The following is a 19,241-nucleotide window of genomic DNA, read 5'->3' as shown; positions in this document are numbered from 1 at the left end:
TTCTTGTACCTGACAAACACAAAACCATACGGCAAAAATATAATGATGGGAATTTATGGAAGTGTGTTACAGCGGGAAATAGCCAATATATGTATAAGCTATACCTTCTCAAAATAGCATAAGGCCGTCAGCGTATGGATAAGGAATCGGAAAGTCAAAAGGGTCAGTAGCTTTATCACTGTGCCTGACACCATATCTTAAGGGAGTTAGTAGCCTGGCAGGGAAAAATATCTATATACATATACATGTATATAGAATTAATAATAATAAATATAATAAATAAAATGAAGCTCACGGATCCAGGTTCAACGAAATACTCGAGCGGAGCAAATAATTTCACAGGCGACAAGTCCTCCAAAAAACTGGGGGGTTAAATAATTTCACAAACCTCCAGGCGAGCTCGACCTCCAAGCGAGCTAGACCTCCAGGCAGGATCGACCTCTAGGCGAGCTCGACCTCCAGACAGGCTCGATCACCAGGCCGGGAAACGGAGCGAGAAGCCCGCGCCGAGCTGGAGAAACTCGTGCGGCTGTGCCGAGCTGGAGAGTCCGACGCACCGACGTACCTGAGGAAAGGAATTCTCGGTCGAGCGCGATCATCATGCGCCCGCCGCGCGCGTCAGAGATCTCGCCATGTGCGAACAAGATCTGAAAATGCTGCTCCTCGTCGTGGCCCAGGTGACGACCCCCGACGCATAGCCACGAGCAGCTCATACGGAGAAAAAGAAATGAAAGGGAAGAATGCAAATCTCTCGGATCTACAATCTGGTGGTGAAACCCGGAGTGCTCACCATCGACATACTCAGGCTAGGGAACCAAAGACAATAGGGATAACATCCGGACAGGCAACGATCCACCCCGAAGGCACGAAGTTTCTTGAACGACTAAGTCCTCCAAAAAACTCGGGGGTTAATATTGTGTAGGATTTCTCCTCATCCAAAAAACATCAAGGCCCAACTCAACCAAGGGTGCATGGCGACCCCGGCCCAAAGAGTAGAGCCCGGGATTAAGACAAGTCGAGCTCACCACTCAGGGGACCTCGACCTCCAGGCGAGCTCGACCTCGGCCTCATGAGCTCGACCTCGGCCTCAGCTCGACCTCGGCCTCATGAGCTCGACCTCGGCCTTAGCTCGACCTCGGCCTCGTGAGTTCGGCCTCGGCCTCAACTCGACCTCGGCCTCATGAGTTCGGCCTCGGCCCCAGCTCGACCTCGGCCTCATGAGCTCGACTTCGGCCTCATCTCGACCTCGGCCTCATCTCGACCTCGGCCTCATGAGATCGGCTTCGGCCTCGGCCTCAGCCCGACCTCAGCCCCATGAGTTCGGCCTCGGCCTCAGCTCGACCTCCAGGCAGGCTCGACCCCCAGGCGAGCTCGACCCCCAGGCAGGGTCGACCTCCAGACGAGCTCGACCTCCAGACAGACTCGACCTCCAGGAGTAAGTCCAACCCAAAAAATTGTGAAGGCAATCCCAGCCCTGGTAAAACTAACAAAACCTGAGGATCCTTCCGGTAAAACTCACAAAACCAGAGGATCCCTCCGGTAAAGCTCTCAAAACCTGAGGATCCTTCCGGTAAAGCTCACAAAACCTGAGGATCCTTCCGGTAAAGCTCTCAAAGCCTGAGGATCCTTCCGGTAAAGCTCACAAAACCTGAGGATCCTTCCGGTAAAGCTCACAACACCAGAGGATCCCTCCGGTAATGCTCACAAAACCGGAGGATCCCTCCGACCAAGTTTCCATAACTTTTCACATTCAAAATCCTATAAATACCTCCATTTTTCCCATTTGGAGGTAAGTTTTGGCTCACACTTACAAAACCTCAACTTCTCTCTCTAGAACTAAAAAGACGACACCTAGACTAATGTTGAGCGTCGGAGTGCCCGCCGGAGGAAGCCCCTCCGCGGTCCGTTAGCTCACTCTCTTCTCTTTCCTCAAGTGACGAGTCGTTGGAAATCCTTTTCCGGCACGGCAAAGGCATAAGTGTTGGGACAACTTCCCCGTTCGACCATCGCGCGGTCATAGGGTCCGACCCTAGACCGAACCGTGGACCGGTTTTCGTGTTGATCCATTTTCAGGCATTAACACTCAACACACACCCTTTAGTGTTCTTCACCTATATCACACGCTTAGCACCGTTAATGGCCATGTGCTCATCTTGTCTCGTGAATTTTTCATGAGAGAAAACTCTAACTCTCACTTTGGGACGGCACCATCCTGAAATTCACATAGGTGAAATTCTTACAGTATCTCTGTTACGTATAGATACTTGTCCTCAAGACTGAACTTCATTAAGAGTTTAAGAAACTCAACCTCCCGATTGTAACAGTCAACATTATTATATAATGTTACGAATATCCAATTCAATGACTTGTTCGTACCCATTGAACCTATTGTTAGTCATTTCCTAACCTTATGTTGGGTTGCCATCATTGTCAGATCACTACTCAAGGAGTTTAAGACCCATACCTCTCAAGGTCGATCTCACCAAATCTCTTGCAAGAGGTTTAGTGAACGGATCAGCAATATTAAGGCTTGATCTCACATATGTGAGCGAAATGATTCCATCTTTGATCAATTTCCTCACATAGTCATGTCTAAGACTAATATGTCTAGACTTTCCATTATACACTTCACTGTATGCTCTAGCTAAAGTTGATTGACTATCACAATGTATCGACACGTTTGATATATTGTCTTTAGCCAATGGAACTTCTATAAGAAGATCCCTCAACCATTCAGCCTCTTGACCTGCAGAAGCAAGAGCCACAAACTCTGATTCCATGGTCGAATGAGTGATACAAGTTTGTTTCTTTGATTTCCAAGAAACTGCCCCACCGGCTAGTGTAAACACCCATCCCGTCGTAGATTTGTTATCTCCGACACTCGATATCCAACTTGCGTCGGTATATCCTTCTAGTACGGCAGGAAACTTACCGTATTGAAGTCCAAGATTTTTGGTTTTCAAAAGAAATCCAAAAATTCTCCCAATGGCCTTCCAATGTTCGGCACTTGGATTGCTAGTAAATCTACTCATTTTACTAACAGCAAATGCTATGTCATTGCATCAAGTACATAAGACAACCAACCGCACTAGCATATTCCAATTGAGCCACAGCTCTTCCATCATTCTTTTCAAGTTTTACACTTGGATCAAATGGGGTATTCACTTCTTTGAAATTCAAATGTTTGAACTTATCAAGCACTTTTTCAACATAGTGTGATTGACTAAGTTCATAACCCCCACTGGTTCTACGAACCTTGATACCCAAAATAGTATAAACTTGTCCAAGATCTTTCATTTTGAAAGTGGAAGATAGAAACCTCTTTGTTTCTAATATTCCTTTCATCTCATTGCTAATGATCAACATATCATCAACATAGAGACATAGGAAGATCACAAGGTTACCACGCACCTTTGAATACAAACACTTGTCACAAACGTTAGGAACAAAACCATTCGAAAGTATGACCGAGTCAAACTTTTGATGCCATTGTTTCGGTGCTTGTTTTAATCCATATAAGGATTTAACAAGTTTGCAAACCTTTTGTTCATTACCCGGAAGCACATAACCTTCCGGCTGCTCCATGTAAATCTCCTCGTCGAGATCTCCATTTAATAATGCCGTCTTGACATCCATTTGATGAACATTGAGGTTATACAAAGAAGCCAAAGCAAACAACACTCTAATTGTTGTTGTCCTCGCTACCGGTGCATATGTGTCAAAGTAATCAATTCCTTCCCGTTGTCGAAATCCTTTGGCTACTAATCTAGCCTTGTAAGTATTAAGCGTACCATCACTATGATACTTCTTTCGGAACACCCACTTACACCCAATAGGTCTAGACCCTTTGGGTAGATCGACAATTTCCCAAGTGTGGTTTGACATAATAGAATCCATTTCATCTTGGATAGCATCTTTCCAGAAGACAGAGTCTCGAGAAGCCACAGCTTCATTATAAGTCTTAGGATCATCTTCAATAAGAAGAATAATAGGAATTTTCCGTGCAAAACTCTCTCTATTTCCTTCTACTAGGTAAAAAGAAATGATGCGAGAATCTATTTCCTTAGACTTACGGACTCTTTTGCTTCTCCGAAGTTCGGGTTGTTTCACAACTGCCCTAGAAGAACTTTCCTCTCGAGGCATCGAGCCTGCCTGGAGGTCGAGCTTGCCAGGGGTCGAGCTCACCTGGGGTCGAGCTCGCCTGGAGGTCGAACCTGCCTGGAGGTCGAGCTCGCCTGGGGTTTGAGCTCGCCTTGAGGTCGACCCTCCCTGGAGATCGAGCTCGCCTGGTCGAGGTTTTCATCAGTGAAATTTTGAGATTCTTTTCCTGTCGAGTTAAGATTCTCAAAGAATTCCACATCTCGGGATTCTACTATGACATTAGACTCTAAGTTTAGAAGTCTATATGCCTTGCTATTCATAGCATAACCAATAAAAACACTTCGCATCCCTCGAGGACCCAACTTGGTCCTTTTAGGATCCATGTTTTTGTAGTAGGCTAGACACCCCCACACTTTAAAATACCCGATATTGGGCTTTCGCCCTTTCCATACTTCGTACGGAGATATTTGGGTTTTTTTAAAAGGAATACGGTTTAAAATATGACATGCTGATAGTAAAACTTCACCCCACAAACTAAAATGTAATTCAGAATGCGTTAACATGGCATTTATCATCTCTTGAAGTGTCCTATTTTTACGTTCGGCTAAACCGTTTTGTTGTGGTGTTCTAGGTGCGAAACATTCATGAACAATACCATTTTCTTCACAAAATGCATTAAAATCACTAGGAAAATATTCACCGCCCCTATCACTTCTAAAGACTTTAATATTAACTCCTAATTGATTTTCTACTTCAGCCTTATACACCTTAAAAGCATTGAAAGCATCATCTTTATGTTTCAATAAATACACATATGTAAATCTAGAGCAATCATCACTAAAGGTAATAAAATACCTATTTCCCCCACGGGTTAACATGCCATTAAATTCACATATATCAGAGTGTATAAGATCTAACAATTTTGAATTTCTCTCTACACTATAAAACGGTTTCTTTATCATTTTAGATTTTACACATATTTCACATTTATTCAATTTATCGGATTTGCACGAAATTAAACCACATTTAATTAACCTTTTCATAGTGCTAAAACCGATATGTGCTAATCTACTATGCCATAAAGAAACAGAATCAAGCATATAAACAGAAGGAGAAAATTCATTGATAACATTGTCAATAATACATAATTTGACCATCCCTTCACTGGAATAGCCTTTGCCAACAAATACACCATTTCGGGTCAAGATAAGCTTGCCCGACTCAAACACAGATTTAATCCCCGGTTTGCCTAGGAGATCGCCACTAACCAGGTTCCTACACATATCCGGAACAAGGAGAACATTGGTCAAAGTGACCGTCTTCCCGGAGGTGAAGTTGAGATCCACGTTCCCGATGCCGACAACTTGAGAGCGATGCTCGTTTCCCATCTGAACTGCTTGTCCATCGTTGACTTCAGAATAGGTTTTGAAGGCAGCCCTATCATAGGCGACGTGAACGGTAGCACAAGTATCGTACCACCACCATTGAACCTTGCCTTTGACCGCCATGAGTTCGCTCAACGTAGCGACTATGTTAGTGTCGGTCATAGTGGCGTCGACCTCTTTCTCTTCCGTCTTGCGGTGTCGACAGTCTCGAGCATAGTGACCGGGTTTGCCACACACATACCAGCCCCCTTTGGACCCCTTGGATCCGGGCTTGTTACTGGACTTGGATTTGCCGGAATGCTTGAATTTCTTCGAGTCCTTTTTGGAACCCGAAAAACTTTCCTTGTCATTCCACTTCCTTTTGCCTTTAGCGCTCACCGCATTGGCCTTGGAAGTACCGGCATCCGTCTTCTTCTCTCTCATCTTCGATTCCTCCTCGATTCGAAGATGTTTCTGAATTTGCTCCAAAGAGAAGTCCTCGGTATTGTGAAGAAGTTTCTTCCAATAGTCTTTCCACGAATTGGGCAACTTCACAATAATCGCACCAACTTGGAAAGACTCCGGAATATCTATCTTTACAGCCCTCAATTTGTTGACAATAACTTGCAATTCATGAACTTGAGCAAGTATAGGCTTGTCATCAAACATCTTGAAATCAAAATAACTCGAGACAAGGAACTTTTTGGTACCTTCTTCTTCGGCCTTGAACTTGTACTCGAGAGCCTTCCATATCTCGACCGCCGATGGATTGTCGGTGTAGAGATCGTAGAGTCGGTCTGACAAAGTGTTCAGAATGTGACCTCGGCACAGCAGCTCGTCCTCTTGACGCTTCTTCCGGTCCGCCTTGAGTTCTTCATCGTCATCGTCCGTTGGCTCCGGGATGGGCACCAACGCCGGGTCGAGTACGTAGAAGATCTTCATGGCGGTGAGGAAGAACCGCATCTTGTCCTGCCAGCGGGTGAAGTTGGTGCCGTCGAAGCGGTCCAACTTGACGAAGTCCTGGCTCATCACTTTCAAACTCGAAACAGACGCCTCGGTAGCCATAGCACAAGATACTATAAGATTGTTAGATAATTCTTCGAAATTGAAGACTTCGAGGCTTGAATCACGCATAGGAACGCTTTCCTTATAGTATTTCGAGTATACCGCAGGATACGACAAGCCTAATTCGGACTGCACCAAGACAGAGTGAAAATCCGAAAATAAGCAAGAACTGTGTTTCTGGATAAGTGTTTCGGGAAAAGAGAAAGTTGGTTCGAAAACCCTGTGTTGATTACTGAATCCGAAGTCGGATTATATAATCAATCATACCTGTTGGCGAAGAGGTTCGACGAACAGACGCACTGTTTCGGTCGAACTAACGGTCTTCGCGAACAAACGTACTGTTTCGGTCGAACTACGGTTATAGTCTCAAACGACACGACCGTTGGCCAAACGATAGTTCGTTTCGAAGAGACGTGACCGTTAGTTCGAACGGTAACAAAAATAACTACTAAATGAGGAGACGCGACCGTTGCGAGAATCGTCGCGAGAAACCCGCGGATCGTACCGTTTCGCCTAGAGGTCGAGCTCACCAAGGTCGAGCTCACCAGGGTCGAGCTCACCAGGGTCGAGCTCACCTGGGGTCGAGCTCACCTGGGTCGAGCTCGCCTGGAGGTCGAGCTCGTCCAGTCGAGCAGAAATGACTTTGTCACTTCGTCCAGTCGACCTCGCCCAGTCGAGCTGAAATGATTTCGTCACTTTCTCATTTACATTAGTATTTTGTTCCATGTGGGACTCTTTCCCACACATAAACTCACTTTCTCAATCAACAACACACTATTTTGTCTTTTAGTGAACAAATTAAATTGAGCTAATTAAAACACCTATTTAATTTTACTCAATTTCTAACATTACCATGCTATTTTCGTTCGTGCACAACATGAATTTACTCTACACACGAGAAATAAACCTCTGATATGTACTATAAACTATAAAGAATCATACCAATCGTGTAAAGAGTCAGTGAGTTGTTTCAGCAAAAGTAATAATATCATCATTAATCAACTCCCAAATCCAAATTTTGTACATGGGACAAGTTTCGGTGGTCATTTGTAAATGGGACAAGCTTCGGTAATTTTTTTAAAGTATGAATATTTCTCATTTACGATCAGTTGATAAGTAGAGAAAAATGTCAATTTTTTTACAATTATGTCAACAAATCATGTTGATTGTTGATATATATGTCAACAAGTTATGTCAATTGTTGATATTTATGTCAACAAATCAATCAACTTTTCAATGTTTCGATTTGTTGACACGTATATATGTCAAAAAATCATTAAAACAAACTCAGATTAAAAATAAATAATAAAAAAACCAGATTTCTTGACACTATCTAGATTCAAAGAATAAAAATTAGATAAAAAAGTACGGAAAAAAGAGAGTAAAAATAAATTAAAAAAATATTCTCTCTCCTCCTTTTACTAGCATTTTTAAGTAAATTATAGTTTTGATGTAAAATGGGAAAAATATTATGGGATGATAATAATTGTGGCAATTTCTCTTGTATAATCACATCACTTTATATAATAATTCAATGAAAACTCAAGTGATGTGACATATCAACGATTGATTATTGATTATAAGTTTGATGTTTGTATTTGACGGACATACATGCATAAAAACTATCTTTTACTTTCTCCGCAGTTGTTCTAAATATATACTCCTCGTTTACCCAATCATAAGAATAACTTATAATTTTCTAGTTCACTTGCGCTAAGAAGTTTACGGATAAACACTAGTACAAAATATAGCATCAGGTGCGACTTTTTTCGCACCTGAAAGTGCAAAAGTCGCACCTGAAATTATATGCGACAAAGTCGCACCCGAAAGTCCGCACCTGATAATCCTCTTGATTATCAGGTGCGACAAGTCGCACCTGAAAGTCTTCTACTTTCAGGTGCGACTAGTCGCACCTGAAAGTCTTGACTATCAGGTGCGACTAGTCGCACCTGATGCTCTTTATCTTTTTTTAAAAAAATTAATATGCTGATTATATATTACAATATATAATCAGCATATTAAAACTAATCAAAACTAATTTCATTATATTCCTAATTGATAAATTACAATATATCTTAATTTTAATTTCATTAACTAATTACAATTCCTAATTGATAAATTACAATATATCAAAACTAATTAAAACAAAAACAAATTTAAACTAATCACATTATTACAATTACTAATCAATTAACTAATTACAATTCCTAATTGATAAACTAATCACATTATTACATTATTACAATTATTAATCTTAATTTTAATTTTATTAACTAATTACAATTCCTAATTGATAAATTACAATATATAAAAACTAATTAAAACAAAAACAAATTTAAACTAAACATTAACCTAAACATATTAGTATATCACAAACTAAACTAATTACAATTTCACAAACTAAACTAAACTAAACATATTACTATTTCACAATTTCACAAACTAATCACAAATTCTAAACTAAACACTAACCTGCAGAGACTCGGGACGAGGCGAGCGCACGGCGGAGAGTGAGCAGGGGCTGAGCGCACGGCGAGAAAAATCAAAATCGGACCACGCGAATCAGCAAACACGGACCCTCACTCCTTCTTCCTCCTCGGATTTTGCGGCGTCGGTCTCACAAGAATCGAACGCTCGACAAACATAAACAAGTCAAAAGAATTCCCGACACCCTGACCCACTAGCGCTTAAGCCATCATAACTCGAGCTACAAAACTTGAAATCGATTGATTCTAGTGGCAAATGAAAGTAGACTCATGTATCTTTCTTACGAGATTACAAGCATATATACGATAAGAATAGCTATCTCAAAACCAGCCCGTAATTCACTGTTATAATTCTGGAAATTCCGTTTTACTGTTGCGAAACACAAACTTTGGAAATTCATAACTCATTCAATACTCCATGGATTTACATTTTCTTGGTCATTTTAGAAAGCTCATACAGTCTACTATCCATGAAAAATATCCACAAAAATTATCTCAGACCATATCGGACTGTCTACGTCCGTTTACAGAGGCTCTTCAAACAGTTTATCAAATCAAACGAAAATTCGAGAAATCATCACAACTCATCATTAATCCAAGTACAACCACCAAGAATTCGAGTCCAATCACATAAAAAACACATCAAAATAGCTCGGAGAAGGAAAGCCCCAATTCAAAAATAAGAACCCTAATTTTCGGATTCAAAATTTGGGAAAAAAATCAATTCCTCACCTTGAAGTGAAGATGGTAATACGAGCTTAAATCCTTCTCCTTCGACCTTGTACCACTCCGAGAAGCTTCAAGGACAGCAAAACCGAGAGAGAGAAAAAGAAAGAGATTCAAACCCTTGATCTTCATGTATGGGTTTTGAAGATGAAGAGCAAAGAAGTAGACAAGATGGAGAAGATGACGAACGTACACTTACCTCGAAACCAAGATCCGGTCTTCGTTTCTTCTTCCCCGAGCTCTCTCTCTCTCTTTCTCTCTCTATCTCTCTCTCTCTCTCTCTCTCTCTCTCTCTCTCTCTCTCTCTCTCTCTCTCTCTCTCTCACTTCTGATCTCCCTCTACCTCTCTCTTCTGCGTTTTTTTTTTAAACCGAGAGAGAGGAGTTGTTGTTTTTAAAACTGAATGAAAAAATGAGGGAGAGAATTGGCCCGGTTAAAATTTTAAACAATCAGGTGCGACTTTGTCGCACCTGATAGTAATTTTAAACTATCAGATGCGACTAGTCGCACCCGAAAATCATTTAGATGCGACTTTTAGGTGCGACTAGTCGCACCTGATAGTCATGCGCATCAGAAAACCAAATTTTTAGTAGTGAAAATTGGAAAAATTTCATAGCTAACTTAAAACATACGTCACTTTTCATATTTCACTTAAATTTTCAAAGCATTTCTTAGTAACCATTTCTCTTTTTTTTTTCTTTTTTTTTTTGACAAAACCAACTATAGATTAAGGTGTTACCTTAGTTGTTTGGTCTTCAAGTGGTTGAAGATGATGGTCTTCATCAGCTTGGGGCCGTGCTTTCTTGGCTTCTTCTATTGGCGATTATACTCCTTCGTTGAAGTCTCGACAGGGGCTTGTTTCCTTGAAGTCTTGAGAGCCAAGTCATCAAGTTTGTGGAATTCCACCTAAATGGGATATAAGAAAACAAATTAGCCATGACTATTTGTCGAGTCACTAAGCTTGTGAAATTACCTTTGTGAAGTTAATTCTCATAATAGCGGCCTCCTGCACGAGTCCACTAGACACCGACGTGGAAGTTGACCCCAAAATATTTTTATGCTTTTTTCGGAAACACAATTTTTTTCACCCCTACAAAAATAAGTCAAGCACATATAAGTGAAACAATGACAAGTCAATTATAGGGTATACAAGTCAATAACATAACCTATGTGACATAAACTGGTTGATTACGTGAAACATCGGTCATGAAATTGTTGATTTCGTGGTCGATGTGTCACAGAATCAACCAGTTTGTGAGCGATGTTTCATGGAATCAACCATTTCGTGACAAAAATCCACTATTCTTGATACATAGGTCAAGAAAACGTCCGAAATCAAAGAGTTCATGACCAAAACTACCTACAATTTGTCCATCTCATAGAGTCACACACAATCTTTTTTTCACAATCTCGACATGAACAAACAAAATTTTCCCTTTTTTTTCACAAAATGGGTTTGTAATCCATAATTTTTTTGGGAATCTGGGTTGACGGTGTCTCCTAGACTGATGATCCTTTGTCACAGCTTCTTAAATTGGGTGCGACCGATGCGACCATGAACACGTCATTGTCGAAATCGTTCGTTGGCTTATCGGTCTTCCTTTTCGAAGCACTCCTAGGGCTTCGTCGGACTTCTTTTGGCGTCGAAGCTTCAGCCTCGCTCAATTTTGATTTCGACACCTTCACCATTCTAATGGACTTTGATTTAGGGTTTGGATAATGGAGAATATGATGGATTTGGAGAAGATGATGGGTAATGGAGAAGATGACGGGTTTGGTTTATGCGTAGTTGAGAGAGAGGGATTTGAGTGAAGTTGAGGGAGTGATTTAAGCGAGGGAAGGATTTCTAGATTTTTTTAATGGTTTGAGGGAATTTTTTCGTTTTTTATCAGAGTTAGAGGAAAGTTTTTTCGTAGTTGAGAGAGAGTGAAGATAGAGAATGAGCGAGTGAAGAGACACAATTGTGCGAGAGAAATTTTCCCTTTTTTATTTTATTTGTTTAAATGATATTTGAGGGTATAATTGTTTTTACCCTCTGGGCTTGGTACTAAATGTGTCAATATTTGAGTTTTTGGTGATTTTTGATAAGTGGCAAGCCAATGGTATTATTGCTATCGATTTTCCAATTGCTTTTAGCTAGAACACTCATCATAAATTGATATTGTGTAGTTGTTATCAAGTAAATAATATTCCATTTGCAAAGTTGATGAGAAATATAAATTTCTTATTGGAATCTTTCTCAAGTATGTCCTAATGTGTCAGTATGTAGTTAGGCAAAATTGTTTAAAGATATTTTATATCATATTTTTTTATATCTTAGAAATATGTGTTGGCTTGTTTGGCAGATCACGCCCGACTCGATTTATTGAGTATTTTGTGTAAGTTTTATTTTAATTGTTATTCGCTTCCAATTTATCTCCACCGAATCAAATTGAGGCGATCTACAAGGAAACTCTAGCAAGGATTTGTGGTTAGGGTTTGACTCTTATAAAGAGCGTTTTGCCTATATGAGTCTTTTACTCATTCTAGGTGTGAGCTAAAATTTGTTTTTATATGTGCATGTGTGATTTACTCAGTCTACATTTCATATATGCTAATTTGCGAAACAAAATAGGATTTGTGTTTTTGTGATATTGTAAATATCACGTACAATTATAAACGTTGATCAAACACTTGTGAGTGGTTTGAGCAGAAGTGAGGGGATTTCAGATTTGGGGGCGAACTTAGCTGAAATTCTTAGGTAGTTTTATGAAAATAGCACTGGAATGTTGATCACTCAGGTAAGACCGTTGTATACTATTTCTAAAATTGACTAGTGAATTTTCTTTTCATCAGAAATATCATCTCTCAAAACTTAGACGTCGTTGGTCGAATTGGATTACCAATCTTGAGTCTTATTTACTTTCACGTGTTTGTCTGTGTACATTTAATTGATATAATACATTGAAGAATTTGTTACAACTAGGCAATCCCCTAACTTCTCTTAATATTCTAGTCAAAGTTTCATTTTATTGATAAAATACATAGCTCATCATGCCAAAGTAAATTAAATTAACTCAAACATTTAATTCAATGTACTTTGACCAGAGCAATGTAAATTGAATATACTATGTGAGTGAATTCAATTTAATTCGGTTTGGTGAGCTATTTTCTTTTAAAAAAAAAAAAATTATGACTATTTTTCAAAAGAAATGTGTTATTGGGCTACTGACATAATTGTCCCACAATATATTTCGTCACAGAAGTTGTCACTAATATTAAAAGTGACATAAAAATTACAAAAAATTAGCTAAATAAATCAGCGAAAGTCTAAGAATTGCTAGATAGCCAACAATTTGTAAATAGTCACCTCAACTTATTTACGACACTAAAAAAATAAAATACCAAAAAACATTCTCGTCTATTTTGAGTTTTTTTTTTTGTCTTTTTGAGTGCCGTAAATAAGTTGAGGTGGTTATTTACAAAAATTGACTATTATATAAATCGATTTAAGTCAAATGACTATATAGCTAAAAAAAACCCTAAAAATTATTACCAACAAAAAGGAATCAAGTACACTTATAAGTTGCAGCAAAAAAAAAAAAAAATACACTTCTAAGATGGATTCTTACGTGATAATTTAAAATTGTATTCACAATTCAAGGTTTGTGTCTATGATTATGGTTTTCTTAGCTGAGATGTTGATTGGACCCTTGACATATCTAAAAGCTCGAATTAAAAAAAAAAAAAAGCAAAAAAAAAACAAAAAACAAAAAAACAAACTAATCGTAAAATCTTTCAAAAGTCGCTCTCTTAGAAGACAGATTTATCTGTAAAACCACGCAAAAGCACAAGTTGTAGAAGACATGATTAGGCATGAACGGGAATGAGCTAGTATTGAATAGAGAAAGAAATTATGATTTGACAATCCTACATTGAAAGAGAGAGCGTAATTAAACAAAATAAAATTTAGTGTAATGCATGTGATTAAGATCTAAAAATATTCAAACTTTATAAAGTGAATCCCTCTTTGCCTTTTAAAAAAAAAAAATGGCTTCGTACTATACAACAGTTTCATATTGTCAATTACTAGGCAACCCAACGACATAATTAGTCTCACCACGTGTCAGGTAAGTAAAGTAAAACCTGTGTTACCCAAACTCTCTTTTCCCCTTTTCAGTATTAGTTTTTGCATAATGTAAAGGATTTCTTTCCAGATATCTTCTTCATCAACAATGGTTCCAATCTCACTAGAGGAAAGATTCCCATCATTTCCATAAACAGTAGTTTCATAATGTCCGTGTCTATAATAAAATGGATTTTATCTTCAAGCATAGGAAAAGAGAGATGGATGCTTGAAAAGTCATAAACTGAACTACCGTATTAAGAAACGTATAGTTTCACACGTATAGCCTGCAAATAAAGGTTAAATATTGTCCTAAATTGAAGGTCTAACGTGAATTTAACAGCTGTAAGGAAAAAGTGTTAAACAAGTTCTCCCAAGAATATTTATATTATATATCTCTACACCTGGTTAGAATTAACAAATACATGATTTGTACAAAGTTAGAAATTCGTACAAATATTCATATTCATACCAAAATATATATATATATATATAGCGACATAAATCAGCATTTGTATATTAGCTAACATTTTGTAAATTTTTTTGTAAATACCCATAAATATTTCGTAAATAACCAAAAATATGACGTAATTAACGAAACGTTGGTTATTTAGAAATTTTTAACATTTCATATGGTTAGATAACCACTAGACCAAAAAAAAAAATCAGAATTTAATCACTGAACATATGTATGGTATTATTAATTTTAATAGTAATAATAACTATACCTAAACTTGATTTTATCCCAAAACTCAAATAAGTTTGGATCATGTTAATAAAATTGGGCATTAGGCAACCAGAAGTAAACCCCCTTTCATGAGCAAGAGAAGATCAGTTTGGTGCAAATTTCAAATGATGAGTTTTATAACCCATTGTTTACATTCATTGCCTCTGAGTTTAATATATTCAATCGACATAACATGCAGTTTCACTGTATTCTGGATAGATAAATTTTTTAAAATTTTGGTCGAATAAAAACATTAGGGGATTTAACTATCCTGCACATTAAAAACCATATTACACTGAGAATTACGTTATATGTAACCATCCAAAAGCAGTGCAAACAACATGCCCTGCTAAGAAATCAACACTTCTGCAAGGTATTTGGCACTATATATATATATATATATATATATATATATGTCGATACCCCAACTTAAGCAACATTTGTCCGTTCCATGTCACGCAAGTTGGTGTCGAAATTCGGAAAGCGAAATCGATAAATGTTCTAGATTGTGCTTGTTCCAAAATATATACCATAGTTTCATATACCAGAAAAAGGATGTTGTGTCGGAGAACGGGTTTATCTGGCATGGGCATAGCTTCGAGTGACTCTTCTTCTTTGGAGAGAATCGCCACCTTGAGAGTTACATTCAGCTGTAGTATCAGTCCTTGGCCTCTTTCCTTTGCGTTCCAAGGGTACGGGAGCAGAGGCTATTGGATCCATGTTCTCGTCCTTGACGACGACTTCTTCATCGGGTCCATGGAATTTCCATTCTGTCTTACAACAAGGACAAACTCTTCCACCCTGGAAAAAATTTGGAGGATTATTCAAGGTGCAAAGTATTTCGACTGTCACCTGTAGAAAATTGTATCCAGATTGACACCTTGCGCTTGGCAAAAAACTTCTTCAAGCAATACAGGTGAATTCGGGCGGTACAATCTTCATTCTGGCACAGCTCTGCCTGTTGAAATCAACCAACCATATGTCAAGATTCAAATATTCTGTTATGGGATATTAAGAGAATGGTCTGTTGTAGAACCTTGACTCCGGCTTCGTTACAAGCTTCACATGAGGGAACGTCGCTATTACGAAACCAACTTCGCAGGTCGAGGAATGATCGCATTCCAAGTGCAATATTATCATCCGGGGTTCGATTAAGCCACTGGTCATTGATGAGTTCTTCAATGGCTTTTTCCTTTTGAGATAATGAGAAGTTTCTCAATGCAGCGCAACAGCCACCTTGTGATTGTGAAGCACCTTCAGGAGCCTGAAGATGCAGAACAAGCATAAAACAGCTCTACCATTGAGATGATGTTCAGACAAATGAATCTAAAAGGAAATTACTCAACAAAAGATGCACACTAACACAATCTTTATGTTGTCTTCTTATAACACTTAAGATGGATAGATAATGCATTTCTAGTAACCAGAAACTTTTTCCAAGAGGACATGCCACGGCACTTGTACTTCGGATTGCTTTTGTAATTCTTAAAAGGTACACGGGTGACTAAATAAAAAAACGTATATATAGAAGTTTCATAAAGTTTCACAAAATAGACCAAGCACTTGATAATATGCATTCCTCAACAAATGGAGTGTGTGTGTGTGTGTGTGTGTGTGTGTGTGTGTGTGTGTGTGTGTGTGTGTGTGTGTGTGTATATATATATATATACACATACTCATTGAACACCGGTAGCTTCTAAGATCTTATTCAATCTTCTAGCATTATCATAAACCATTACTAAATTTCCCATTGGATACCTGTAGCTTCTTTAGCAGCTAACTGTGCCAGCTCTCATTTCCCTCAGATCATCATTTAATCATATATTATTCGGATAATCGTGAGGTTTGGACATGTATATGTTCGTTCTTCAGTAACTAAAAGTATTGTACAGATCCAGAAGAATGAAACATCATTAATAATACTTCACTGTTTCTTTAAGAATGAAACAAATAAATAAAGGAATATTCTTTCACAGGAAAGTTAGACATATAATTTTGTGTTAAATGTTAAGGGAGTGGGAACCCTTAATCGATTATCATTTGGAAGAACAAGGATAAGGATGTGATGTACGTATAAAAACAACTTGTTAAATAACTGCAGGTACAGAACAAATAAACACAGCAACAATAGCTATAAGCCTATAAATGAACAACAGTGCGGATTACCTGACTCTCCAATTGTAGATTCAGAGCACAAATGTTGGAAATGGAACCTTGAGCAGTAGTGTTCAGCACAATCGCTTCTATCTGACATTTGAACCAGTGTAAAAAGAAGAAAAAAAAACTGCATGACAATTTAAATGCCATATAAGACTTTACATTTAAACATTTATATTTCCATCTTTTCTTTTCCTTATTTTGCGCGAGTTTGAGTCTCAAAATCAATGGGAACAAGTACATAAGGCAGGAAAGAAGCCCTTCTAAGAATTAGTTTTTTCATCATTAAAGTGCACATGGCATCCAAATCTTCCATTTTCAGATGTTACACTCCAGCATGACATGGCACATTTGAAACCATGGAATTGTGAACCCATCTGTTCATTTATCACCATCTTTTATCCCTACCCCCACCAAGCTATTTCAGGGTAAATTCCCGAAGGCAAGAAAATTAAGCTACAACCTATGTGAAAATTTTGATTTTCCAAAATACGTAAATACAATGGAATAATATGGCTGTAGAGGATTTGTTCGGTTTTCTTCCAACAATGCATCTTATAATCACATATATTATGTGTCACATTCGGATTCAAGCACTGAAAAGAACCAAATATTATGCGACAATCAGGAGTTGAAAATCAAAGAGGTACTCACTATAGCCTTGTAAAAAGCAATCTGGGGAACCGAGTATTTTGTTCCCATCTTTGACTGCTCATCAGATATGTTATTGACAACTCCGTAATAAACACGGCCATCGTACTGATTTCTGCAGCACCGGAGCTCAAATTGGACATAAGAAAGCCCCTTGTTTATCTTCAGAAGATAATCATCAAATACTTGCTGATTCGTAACTGTGACAAATCACGAACAGGTCAAGCCACACTAATACACTACTTCCAATGAACAAAATTTGAAACAATTTTGATATAATACTACATGAATCGTCCTTTTTATGTGCAGAATCAAGAACTTGATTTTGCTACCCAATTCCAAACAGTGCTTTTCGACTTATTTATTTTCTACTAAAACAAAGCAGTTTCCATTTGAGCTCGGTAGTTGAGAAGATCATGGTGGAAATATCAATGGATATACAATACATTTCTTTTACTAGGTCAAATTTATGATAACGTGAATAGGTTCTACTGAGAAAGAAATATCCCGTGGAAATACTATGTCTCTAAGAAGTTCTAAGTTTCAATTACAATGGGAACAACTAAAGTGAACGAAATTTGTTTTACGAACTCGCGTTTCGTCAATCCTTTACTAAATTTCGAATTTTGATTCTCTCTCTTTCTCTCTATCTCTCAAAAGTTAGGTTTAGGAAAAATGAGTGTTAATGTCAAACTGTCATTAAAGCCCTAAAACTAAGCGAGAAAACCGATTCGGTGAAAGAAAAACCTGCGCTTTTTCCGGTGATGCCTTTGAAGACTTCATGAAAGTCGACCTCCGTAAGAGGACCTCGAGAAAGCAGAGCCTGAATCAGCGTGTGATGTTTCCAACTCAGTTCCGTCATCTCTTCTTCAAAGTTCTCTGCGTAAACAGGACGAGTGTTTAGATAAAGGAAGAGTCAGAGAGAATGGATGAGAGCTTTATTTTATTTTATTTTATTTTATTTTTTTATGCGAAGAGAATGGCGGGAAGTAACGCAGTAGGAGAAGGGATTTCGGGGTTTGTTCTTTTAAAATTGTTTTTGGTAATAGTGTGCATATAATTGAATTTTAAATTAAGATGTTAAATATTTAAAAATTATGGGTTTAATTATATTTTAGACAAATGTAACCTTTAAACTATTAATCATTCTGTTCTCCCTCTTTGATTTTTGTTCAACAACTAATTTCGAGTTTTCTGGGACATTTTGTGAATATGTATTCCCCACTACTTATTCGGTTTATTAATAAATGATTATCTCCACTAATAGTCATTATAGAATCTAGTTTAAGTTTTCTCTACCTCGACGGCCTTGGGTTCAAGCTTCATAGACTGCAAAAATGCATGTCCCATTTACAAGTGGAAGATTTATCATCTTTTACCTTAATGTATTTGAACTAAATCATGTAATCTTGATCAATAGTGTCACATGCGCTTGTACTGCTAATATATCATGTAATCTTGGTCAACAATGTAACTTATCAAAACAAAAAATTCTCTAATTTAATATATAAATTTATAACACATAAAAAAAATCAAATCGTATGATAGAAATGTATATTTATTTTATGAGTATTGTTATGCGTCAGCACGCTAATGCGTCAGCGCACTCACATGTTAGATACTCACTTGTCAGGTGGGACCCACCTCTTGTGAGTGTGTCAACGCCATCAACGTGTTGATGCTTATCATTTTTGTTATTTTATTATTTAGCATTTAGAAAGATAATATTGGATAGTCAAAAGATGATCTACTTCAACATAATACATTCGCTGAAAAGTTTTGATGTTTAAGAATAAATGACTTGGGAGATGGAAGTGGTACCAATGTGAATTTTAAGGGAGTCTATAAAAAAATGTGAG

General features: G+C 38.0%; 1 protein-coding gene across 1 annotated transcript; it reads right to left on the bottom strand.

Annotated features, from left to right (window-relative positions):
• Positions 1-14,833: 14,833 nt before the first annotated feature.
• Positions 14,834-18,352, bottom strand: EMB1379 (embryo defective 1379). Its single transcript, XM_089600958.1, has 6 exons — positions 18,130-18,352; positions 17,386-17,582; positions 16,741-16,821; positions 15,611-15,838; positions 15,455-15,532; positions 14,834-15,375 (listed from the first exon to the last, which is right to left on the bottom strand). The coding sequence occupies exons 1-6, from the start codon at positions 18,242-18,244 to the stop codon at positions 15,151-15,153; spliced, it is 924 nt and encodes a 307-aa protein (XP_089457084.1). The 5' UTR covers positions 18,245-18,352; the 3' UTR covers positions 14,834-15,150.
• Between the last annotated feature and the right edge of the window lie 889 nt (positions 18,353-19,241).

The sequence above is a fragment of the Urtica dioica genome, chromosome 11 (assembly GCF_054948205.1).
Source record: "Urtica dioica subsp. dioica isolate 48M chromosome 11, U.dioica_male_clone48M_v1_H2, whole genome shotgun sequence".
Lineage (NCBI taxonomy): Eukaryota > Viridiplantae > Streptophyta > Magnoliopsida > Rosales > Urticaceae > Urtica > Urtica dioica.
The sequence above is the reverse complement of the archived record's forward strand: the minus strand, read 5'-3'. Positions and strand labels throughout refer to the sequence as shown.